Source organism: Eurosta solidaginis, chromosome 4, assembly GCF_040869045.1.
Source record: "Eurosta solidaginis isolate ZX-2024a chromosome 4, ASM4086904v1, whole genome shotgun sequence".
Lineage (NCBI taxonomy): Eukaryota > Metazoa > Arthropoda > Insecta > Diptera > Tephritidae > Eurosta > Eurosta solidaginis.
The window spans coordinates 178,173,425-178,185,665 of NC_090322.1; the positions used below are offsets into that span (position 1 = coordinate 178,173,425).

At 32.8% G+C, this 12,241-nt stretch overlaps 1 protein-coding gene across 22 annotated transcripts in view; it reads left to right on the top strand.

Moving 5' to 3' along the window:
- The window catches only part of cac (cacophony), a 503,311-nt gene that overhangs the window by 301,627 nt on the left and 189,443 nt on the right, over positions 1-12,241 (top strand). For all 22 annotated transcript variants that reach the window (XM_067783991.1, XM_067783979.1, XM_067783982.1 and 19 more), the window contains one exon: positions 2,371-2,884. In XM_067783991.1, the coding sequence (XP_067640092.1) occupies positions 2,371-2,884 (514 nt within the window). The remainder of the gene's footprint in view (positions 1-2,370; positions 2,885-12,241) is intronic.

Consider the following 12,241-nt stretch of genomic DNA (forward strand, 5'->3'; position numbering starts at 1 on the left):
ATACTAAAGTTTTATATATTACAACGAATACATCTTTATATACCAATAAAATAAAACAAAAATTTGGTAATTTTTTTGAGATTTGGACCTTTTTTCGATGAATTTTGGTCCCAAATAAAAACATGGTGTGGCAGCATTTCCAAATGTAGCTGATTTCAGAAGAATTTAACTGGTATTGAATCGTTACAGCAGCGAACACAAAAATTGCAGTGCATAATTTTATAACTGAGTTTTATAAACCAATCTCACAAACATTTACGAAAAAAGTCGAAAATTCGTGTAAAGTTTTACAAAAATTGGAACCTTTTTGTTTCCCGTTTTTTTATTTTTATTTTTGTTTTGTATGCGGCTTTGTAGCCCAATCATTTTTAGCCTGCAAAGCTCAAGTTAAAAGTTTCTGAAAAACTCGTATTGATTTTTGAAAATTTTGCTTGCGAAGCGTGTTTCAGATTATCTGTCACACGAAGTGTGCATAGCTTTATTTTTTATATGGGAGGGAATACAAACACCTTTCGGAAAAAAGTTCAACGCGAATTTTGAAATTTTTGTAGGTCACAAGAACAGCACTAACATTGATTTATATACGTACAAACATAGACAACACTTACGTAATATATTTATTATTTAACTTTTAAATCTAAAAACATTAGTACCATTTAACACTGGAATCATTTGCCGTCTTTCAGTGAGTTTTACAGCTCCGGCTCACACTCAATTCTCACGGGAATGCTCTGGATCATTGAGAGACTTGAGAAGCAGATGTCGTGAAATTTTCACACACGTGAAATGTTATAGGCAGATGTCGCCGCTATTTTTTATTTAACTCATACGGCGAAAGGCTAAGCAGCGACATCTATTTTTGAAAAAGTAGGTATATTAAAGGCCGCGTTGCTAACCTAAAAAGAAGTAATTAACAAATTATCTGGCTCACAAATTGAACCAGACTTCTATCTGGATTTATCTGGCTCAAATCGTTGTTGTTGCATTTACATGCAACATTATTTATCTGGATCAGGATTTTGCCTCCGGATTATAGCTATTGTCATACTGATTCTTAACTATAAACATAAAACGTAAACAGCTGTTATGTTTTGTGTGTCCTCTTTCTTGTTTACCGTATTTCCCCTTTTTTCCCAATATTCTCAGACTTTCCAATGTATATCTGGCTCTCCCGTGTTTGTTCCTACATATCTATTATTTTTGTATTTGCCAGATCAGCTGAGTGTCCACTTGTGATATGCTGCGCTAAGGCAGTCCCTATATATACCCTGCTGCAGCTTTCATTTTCTTTTCCTTTTCACACAAAACATAGCAGCTGTTTACCTTTAATGTTTATAGTTAAGAATCAGTATGACAATGATACCAATGTTAAATGGTACTAATGTTTTTAGTTTTAATAGTTAAATAATGAATATATCACGTAAGTGTTGTCGATGTTTGTACGTATGTAAATCAATGTTAGTGCTGTTCTTGTTATATATATAAAATAAACTTATATATATAAATTAATGTAATCTTTATACCACAAATTAATGTAATATTTTTATCATTATTGTTGTTAATAAATTAGATCACCTCTGAAGATGCTAGGAAGTCTAGCGAAACGTTAGGTGGGAAAATTTAAATAAATATTTTTGTTTGCAATTAAAAACGACTGGTCAAAAAAGCCTACTAGCTGTGAAAAAGGCGGGACCCAAAATTGTACGGATTGTGATGATAATGGATCTCGAAATTTCGCTCTTTCTTATTATTAAGCCAAACAAATTTATAATAGCATAAAAAATTTTAGATGTCACCTGTATTCCTTACATTCCACACGTTTCAAAGAAAAATAACTACAAAAAAAAATTGTAAATTTTTGTATTTGTTTTTATGCAACTTTCTAATCTTTTGAAACTTTTGCCATTAATATTAAGTCATCTTCTCAAGCAAGGTTTCGAAAATTTCAGGCTCCGTCACTATTTAGTTTAAAAGCAAAAATAACGTTTCGAAACAGAGTGGCCCAATTGAATGAAACATTAGTGATGTATATGGGAACGATTTTGCGTCATCCCTTGTTTCGAGACAAACCGGTTACGGCGTTGTGCCATCATCAGTGTCGATTTTCGTTCTCATTAATCATATGATTTTTTAAGCAAACAGGGTGCGGCACAATTTTCACACAGATTTCCCTCAACTGAGCAATTAAAAATTATTAATTTCGAAATTTGTCACTTTTTGTTATGTTATCTTTACCTGGCATCACTGACTGCCACGGCTATTTTCGTGTTCGTAAAAGTTATTTGAAGATCCCTTTAGCTGAAGCTAATACAAATTTATGTATTTTATAACAATTAATAATTAAATAATATTTTTTTTATTTCATTACAGACTATGCGGAATTTGTGTTTTTGGGTTTATTCATGTCGGAAATGTTTATCAAAATGTATGCGCTTGGACCGCGCACCTACTTCGAATCGTCGTTTAATCGTTTCGATTGTGTCGTCATTAGTGGTTCGATATTCGAGGTTATATGGTCTAAGGTGAAGGGTGGCTCATTCGGTTTATCCGTATTGCGCGCATTACGTTTACTACGTATTTTTAAAGTGACCAAATATTGGTCGTCATTGCGAAATCTTGTCATTTCATTATTGAACTCGATGAGATCCATCATATCTCTATTGTTCCTGCTCTTCTTGTTCATTCTTATATTTGCATTACTTGGCATGCAATTGTTTGGCGGGCAATTTAGTTTTAAAAGCGGTACCCCCGAAACAAATTTCAACACATTTCCCATAGCCTTACTTACAGTATTTCAAATTCTAACCGGTGAAGATTGGAATGAAGTCATGTATCAGGGTATAAAATCACAAGGTGGCGCTAAAAAAGGAATGATTTATTCTGTGTAAGTTCAATTAAAAAAAGTGAAGATTCCTATTCGGTGGAGTACAAAAGACTTACATAGGAGTATGCATATACATATGTATATTCGCAGTACATATTCAGTTTTTTTATTTTATTAAATCTCTTCTTACTTCATCCTGAACTAGGTAAATATTATAGTTTTTCTGTTCTTAGCTTATCAAAAAACCAAAAACAATACCCGAAAGTTGTAAAAAGTATTGCAAATCCCATTAGACGTGTGTTGGGTGGTTCATTTAGTGTTTTGGTTAGAAAATTTATAAACCAGTTGAGAAAAATAAATTTTTGAGATATTAAATTGGATTTTTCAAAATTTTGACTTCTTCTCTTAACTAAGCCTACCAAAAGCTTAAGCGAAATTTCTGTCAGTTTCTGAGAATTTTCGTCTTAACTGCCTGAGTTCTCAACAGTTCTCTTCAAAACACCGATGCTAGTAAAATCAAGCCACCATGGTATTTTTTTCTACTTGAATTAAAAGACTTTCGCTAAAATAAATCTTATTATGTTTAATACAAACTTGCTTTTTTCAAGAGCACAAACTGGTTAAGCCATTTCAACAGTAGATTCATACTCAATTTAACTAATTTTTCTGTTAAAAAAAACACATTTTGTCAGTCATTTCAACAGCGAACAACTGTCAATATTATGCAAATGCATTAGCTAATTTAAAAGAGAAATTTACGTGCACGGCACTCACTAGTTTCTTCTTAAGAATATGGTGCCACAGATATCTCTGCTATTTCAACAGCCTTCACTTTTATTATAATGTTGATCAACAGCTGTTATATTAACATTCTCCAATGATATTCTAAGCGTGACAGTAATAGCTGTTAAGCCATAGTTTACGTATAAAGGGGTTATTGTTTAACAATTGAAGCGGTCAATTCAGTATTAACAATTAAGACAAAAATTGACAGACATTTCGGTTGAATGGAATCGTCATTCGGTTGATATTATCAACTTTTTGTTGCAGTGTAGTACCTTTACTTCGCGCTACGCTACAGAAATCTCTGTTTTCATACATACATCTTCAGCGTTCGCTGCATTGATTCCGAATTTTCAAGCGAAATTCTCCGTATTAGTAGGCTATAGGCCAGAGGCAAACAACTTTTTATAACAGATACGGCCTGTCAAAGTTCGGCATGTGTCACAGCCATTATTGGTGTCATTATATGGAGAAAAATGTGATGTAACAAAACACTCTATGTATCACCCTGTAAAAATATTTTTCAGTATTACATATAAACCTGGGCGCATTTTAACTTTCATTTGCATTTTTTTCCAAAAAAAAAAAATTAAATCTGTTTTGTATATACATACATGCGTATATAAATAACCCACTAAAGTGTACTATGCAAATAATTTTTCAATGCCTACTTTTTTCTCATAATGTCTATTTGTGATGCCTTACTATCAAAGCAATATGCTTCTTACTCGAAATAATTCCTATTGCAACACATATTTTAGATTTTTTCTATTCGTTTATCTATTGCCATATAAAATGTCGCTTCCTTATAGACAAAACATAATATATAATAATACTAAAATTTTGTGCACTACATACATATCTCTTTATGTTCATAACTATATACATAGTATGGTATGTATTTTAAAGTGCAAATAATTCTACTCTTTCTGAAATTTTTTGTCTTCTCAGTCAGCATTGCGCACTTTTATAAAATAATTTTTTTTTTACAGACTCATAGAGCCTACTCTTTGTTTGGTTTATATTAGGACATATTCCAGTTCCTTAATGCTCATACCGCAGAGAAAAAGACGATATACACACACACACACACATACACTAGTATTCACTAATACTTCATTGCAATTCTAAATTTTTTAGTTTGTAAGGAAGTGTTAGTCAATACACAATGAAATGATATTATTTATCAATACGGTGGGATATCGAGCTTTCAAAATTATTATTGCTTCGCAAAACGAAAATTTGTTAAAAAAAAAATTTGTATAATTAAGAAAAAAATTTATTAAAGTTTAAAGTTCCGCAAATTCAATAATAGTATCCGAACAAAGCTCAGGTAAAAACGTTTGAATCTATTACGAGTACCTTATAGTTAGGAATCCTGTTAACAGCATAAATATATACATACATATGCAGATATACATAAATATCGCTCATTTGCTGCAACGTCGTCATAACTCAAAAAACATGACTTTTGAGTTAATAACATATAAACGTACCCAATATCATGATCTATGTTGCATAAAAAAATCTTCGTGATCAGTTAAAAATTTAGCACGTGGTATAAAAAGGAAAATATGCCTTTATATGCGCAACATATGGCAGTTAAAATCTTTGAATGGCTCTCCTGGAAAACTGTGTTTTTTGAGTTATGACGACGTTGCAGCAAATGAGCGATATGTATATTTAAACATACATTTATGTATGTGTGTATTTGCTGTGCACATAATAATATGTCAATTCGTCCTTAATTTGTGTTGTAGCACCAATTTTTCTCGTATCTTTTTCTCCCATCAAAATCCCGTTGTTGAACGTCGAACCATTAATGTGTGCAATCATCACATAGAAGCTTTTGAAAGCTTTTATGAATTATATATAAATTGAGTTTGCGAAAGTTTGTGCATCTTTCTAAATATTTCAAAAATTACGAATTATGCAAAAACTTTCAAAAATTCAACACCTCAAAATAAGACACATCTAAAAATTTTCTAAAAGTTATATATGATCACAAAAAGAACACCCTGTATTTGTAGCTCTTAACAAACACTACGGCTGCACTAATTAAAATCTTTAACATTTCTTCACTTTTCATATTAGACTCATATTTTTATATATATTTATTACTTCTTACTTGCTAACAAAAACAGTTACATACATATATGTACATATTCACATTTATAGTTTAAATCAGTGGTGCACTCGATAGCTTTGTAGAGCTTGGGAAAACCATTCGGCGTACACCCTTATGTCGTGTGAGCATAGCGACGGAGATTCAGTAAAGCTGCAGACATTGGTGCGTTATCGGTAACCTTATAACAGCTGATTCGACCAACCTTATGGGAATGAATGTAATCGATTATTGGTGCCATACCGTAACGCTAAGGTCGGAACCGTATCGTAGCCAACCAATTGGTTTTTTGTTTTCCGCCATATCCATAATATTTGAGTTGGTGAATTCAATAACTTTTTGTAGATTTTATTCATTGTTTTGGATACGTAATGACTAAGAGACTTATTTTTTATGGAATGTGTTTGTAATTTTTTGAGTTTTCTTAATTTTTATGAAATTTTCACGATTTTTATGTTAAGGCACCATTAATCGATCACCATGTATCGTATAGGATTACGTTAGGGATACGACTACAGCGATACGACAAACGGCACCAATGACTCCGCTTTAAAGCAAACAGCCAATCAGTTTTAGCTTGTACTTCAAGCCATTGTAAAGGTTTACAAGTGAGTTATGTATCAACTGTTTGTTCACAGCTGCGCTCACCTAACCATAATGCTTGTTCTATCTCCTTCTTGGTGCAAGTCACCCGGCAGCGTTGCACTACTTTGGTGGTAGTGTGTGTTATAGCTGTAGTAAATGTTTTTCTCGTATTACTTTGGAACGGATAGAAAACTTTTACTTCCGTGTTTGAATTCTTAATTTTGATATAACTACTCGCCTTTGGATACCCATTTGTAAAATTTTCGATAAGTTCCATTTAGTGAACTATGTATTTCATACTAAATTTGTCTAACAAATTTTTTCAACACAGCAACCCATATTCCACTCTTTTTTCGCTAATTATTGCATCCCTGCGTCGTTCCCGATGGCAATAACCCCCGTAATTTTGACACTTCATTCAGTGTCAAACGGTCGTTCCACACTGTTTTGACACTCAGTGTCACTGTCCAACGGCAGTGTGTTAGAAAGAGAAGGAACATATCTTTTTTGTAAAACTATATACTGCTTAAAACAGTAAGCATCTCATGCGTAAATTCTATGATTAAACATCCATTGCAAACACATTCTACCGCAAAAAAGCTGCTGTTGCATTCGAAGCTCTGCCGCCGTAATGCACCTTTCCTCTAAGTGATCGCTCACCTTATTATTTTTTAAGTTTTTATTAAGAAAAATGCACTGTTATGTCATCGACTGCAAGAATTGTAAAAACATGCTTAAAAATGAACACTTTAGTAGTCAACCAATGCGAATTCAGTACCAGGTGTTGTTATCCCAACAGCTGATTGCTTCTTCTTGATTATTTTCCATACAACGCCTTGTACTACAATATGCCAGTTAATCGAAATCAATGACAATTTTCTTTTGACTTGACATTCTTCAGCACTGCGAATTGGTTGAATTCGCTTTGCCACCACCTGGTATGGATTCGGCTTGTACGTCAACCAAGCGTTCAGTGTGGTCAGCTTTCAAACAAAATTTTGTAAAGTAAGTAGATACAGAAACGTTAAAAAATGAAACGTAATAATAAATAATTACTAATATATACATTCACTTATTTCAATTCTTTATAAAATGTTTGCTAGTACTTTCAGTAAAGATATATATCACTTAATACACTTGCCGTTAAAACTGAGACTCTGAGTAAAGACATTTAATTTATGATATGAGATAACTTCGAAAAACTCACATTATATGGTACAAAAAATTTTGGGAGCCGCCAAGTTTTAAAAGGTATGAAAATATTAATTCTTTAAGCTTTTTTAAATCTCTTTTTTATTTTCTATTTCAGATAAACCAATAAAATTTTATAACAAAATTTAAAGGAACTCCTTTGAGTGATCGTACTAAGATTTTGAAAAGTTTTATTTGTGGTATCTTTGTTATTATGAGAGCGTTTACTTTTAGGAACTAAGGAGGTATAAGGAAAACTGGTACGGCGTTTACTTCAAATTTCAAAAAAATAGAAAAACCTTTCTTACAATTTTGTTGGTTTTTTTACAAGGCGATACACAAGACTTTCGTCAGAAAGACAAAGCAATAATATCAGTTAATCGAACGGAACTGCAAATTAAAAATAACATCATAATATAGAACGTATCACCCGCGTCGCATTTCATCACCTTGTAGCACATCACGTCAAATGTACACAGTCATTTGCATCACCAACATCTTATTTAAAAGATACGAACCACCTCTGCAATTTTTTTTTTTTCGAGTTCAACAAAGTACCTTTCGAGGCCGATGCCTCAGGGTACTGTCGCCCAACCTTACCAATAGAGCGACTGCCGCCCTTTGCCTCGCTGCTTTGCATATTTGTTGTATTAAAACTATATCATTCTTACAGCTCATCACTAAATCCTTCTAAATACACACCGCAGTAGCTTTAATAGTAAACGTTTCTATGCCACATATCATCAAGACTTGGAAGACGTGATCCTAGAGCTTTGCATCTCAATTGTTTACTTAGTTGAAAGGAGCAAAAGTTTGCAAAAGAAAATTTCCTTTAAACCTCTATACTAAGCAATTTATAGTTTCAAATCTGTAACTATCAAAAGGACGCTCCAAGATATCAGGAAAAAATCGGTAGCATATCCTATCACGTATTTTCATATGATTCAATCACAAGAGGTTTGCTCGACAGACAAATTTTTTGACAATTGCGGGCAGTTTGCTCCCAAATCGAATTGACATCCGTTAACTGTGTTGTTTCTTTGCCAATTTTCGAAAAATATTAGTAGTAGAAATAGGAAGCAATCAGTTTACAAATACCGGATAAGCTGCACTGCATAATTCCTTAGAACATTTTTTTTTTAATTTTATAGTGAATTTATTAACTATGCCTCGATCCATTAGTATCGCTGAACATTGAACATATGTAATTTTATGCAAAGTGAGGACACCAAGAAATCGTGCACTTTCGTAAACCTATGAATATACGAAACCTAAACCAATTCAAAATTCATCGTTCAACGTCAAAACCTCACTATTAAATCGATTCACGTAAAAATGACATTAGTAAATAATGGAGATGCCATAACGAAATGTACTCATTGGGAATGTTGACTTATTCAGGTAAAAGTCTAGAACAGGAGTCTACTGGTAATACGCGTCCAAAAATATCGAGAGAGGTGACCTCGACAACAACAATCCGAAGGCGTAAAAGAAAAATTGTATCTCTGTCCGGAGATATTTGCAGTTGAAGTTGGCAATTTTCATGTGATTGTTGTAATGTTTTTGTGCACTGAAAAAGAGTTTGCGTACAAAGGGATTTTGCATGCATTTAATTTAGATCCCACCTCATTGGTGGACCGGCCAGGGTAATTCTTTGTAAGCTCGGCTGAGGGCCGCCAACGCAACCCGGGGTCATTTTTCGGGTTTTCGTCAATATCTTTTGAACGAGCTAAAATTTTTATTCCCGCCTTCGAATTATTGTTATCGAGGTCAATACGCGTTCTTTGACACTTCTCTCGATATTTTTGGGTGCGTACTAAAAGTCGACCTTTTGTTATATTAATTCCGTATGTTCGGAACATTCGTCTCCATTTAAGAATTTGGGGAATCGGTTTATGTTTGGAATATTTTGTATATACTTATTTGATTATTTCGGATCTCGTTAGGTAGTATCAAATGAACGTATTCCGAATATTCTAAATTAACGGTTTATCCGGAACGCTTCCATGAATACTTAACGGAAAAGAGCTTTACGAAATTTCCGAATAAAAAGGTGAATACTCCCTGTGTAGCAGAACCGCACAAAAGCTTAACTCTTCTGTCAAAGTCAAGGTAGGAATATAAAGTTCTAAGACAATAAGCCATTTTCTTTTATTTTTGTTTTTGTCAGTTCAATTCGGCTGCTGAGTAGCGTATCACCCCATGTCGGCTGCCTGTTCAAAATCGTGCTATCTCAAAATATTTTTCAAAAATTTCCCAATTCAGGATTTGTCACAAAACCGCCCTATATTAGAGTTATATTGAAGAACGCTTCATCTCAGAATGCTTTTCATTCAGGGCTGTCATGGAATCCAATTGTGGTCGTAATCGGATTAAAAACGATAAAAAAATTACTTTGGTGTTATGAGATCCAATGTTATCGGTTTATTGTTCGAATTGGAATCAGTGTCGGTTTTAGGTGTCACAAAATCCGATAATATCGATTTTGCTATCGGAAGCAAACCAATCAGTTAAATGCCGTTGGATTTCTTTTTGTTTTTCTCTTGCAGTTGAATATTTTCTAAAAAATATAATTATTTTATAAAAATAGATGTAAATTTGCATATATTTTCATTCATAATAGGGGAAAACATAAAAATTCAATGCAAAACAGTATTTTGATTGAATTTATGGAGATATAGCGAAGGGCTTCACAAAGCCCATCATCTAAAATCGTTGACACCGTGTTTCTACCTACATTTATTGCCAACTGGTCTTTGATAGGATCCTTCAGCTAAAAATCGTAACGTAGCTGCTAGTTGCAGCACTGGCAGAAGTTTCGAGCGAGTTAGGTGTCCTTCTATGGTGCCCAATAGCATTCAGAAAGCATCTTTGTTTATGCGATAGTATGAAATGAAACTGCAAATACTCTATTAATATTTAGAAACCCACATTAAGAAATATTTTTAATTACGCTGTCTCTGGCAACTCAAATGGATTGCTGCGATCACTCAAAATTTTCCTTTTGACCTTCTCGCAACTCTCTTCTTCGAATAACATAAATGCTACAAATGCTGATGCCATTTTGATCTCAATAAATTTGTTTAATCTGTTTAGATGTACAAAACAATTATTTTATAAAATTCTGCCAAAAAAAAAATTTGCATCAAAATTGCCGGTGCACCGATAACACTGCAAAACAGCTGATTCGAACATTGCTTTTATTTACATTCGAAAAGAGCAAAACCAATACGGTTTTATGGCACCAATTTAAATCAATATTGGTTTGTAATTCCGACAAAACGCAAAACTGACTTGGATTCCATGCCAGCCCTGACTAACTCCCTCTTATGACAAAATGCATTGAACTTATGCTCATATAGGGAGCTTTTGAAACAAATTTTGAGATAGTGCATTTTTGAACAAAATTATAACGTACGGCATTCTTCAAACAATTTCTGAAAGAATGGCCAAACCAACATAACTTTATCAATTCACGAAATATTTAGTAGACAATGAATTATTTCCCCAAAAACTTTTGGTATTTACAAATTTATTATCACTACTAATATACTACCAAAGATACTTTTCTAATACAATTTTCACTGAAGGGGATTGAATTATTCCCCTTCGCAAAAGCAACCTGTCCAGATTTTCAATTTGGGAGTGTCAAAGATCTGTCATCATTGGAGAACAAACCTCTGGTATTTTCAAAAATAAACCATCAATCAATATACGTCACCAATTAGCCAATTTGTGAAATAAAGAGGCATCACAAAATATTCCCTCTTATAATACATTACAAAACATCTTGATGTAGCTCGTATGCAGAGAATTTATTTATATATTTATACGCTAACAAAATTTCCATACAATCAACTGAAAGGCTGTTTCGCATAGTTAGCATACGTAAAATAATATAAAAGTTATATGAATCGATTCGTATGGATCAGCCGCAGTGCATAGGCCTTTTTTTGTTAACAAATATTACTCTATTTGTTTATAATTAATAGAAAAATTTTTTGTAAATTCGAACAATCTCTGCAAATATCGAAATTTACTTTCGTGCCCAAAAGTGCACCATCTGTAGGACCAATTATGTTAGTGCTCTAAGACACAAACCTACATATTATGTAGAATTCGAAAAGCTGCGTAGTCTTGTTGCCCAAATGTTTCACCTACATATATACATATATGTACGCGCCAGACGGTGAAAGAATAAAACATGGTTTCCCATTGTTGCCACTTACCTATATAAGTCTGTACTAAAATCCTAAAATAATTGTTCCGAAATAATTGTTAGCGCATAAAAAACTTCTGTACCAAAATCCTAAAATAATTGTTCCAAAATAATTGTTAGCGCACAAAAATACTTTGAAGAGAAGTAATTTTTCACCGGCCCATTTTTTGGACAAATTTTAATTATACGTAAATGTATAGGTCTTTATTTAACAGATTCTTTTTTTTTATTTTAGTTCCTTTAAAAAAACATGAAATCACAAATAATGAGTTTAACTTTTGTTGAAACTGACTAAATTTATTTATAACAATTAATTGCAAATTTGCCGGACAAGTTTTTGCATTTGCAGATCTAATCCTCATTTTAGATAAAGTGCGTCTTATATTGAAAAAAAAAAAAATAATAATAATAAATAAATTTATGCTCTAATTTATTTTATTTCTTATTTTATTATATGTATATTCTTTTATTTCAACTTAGTATATTATTGTTTAAATGCAACTTCACTGAATCG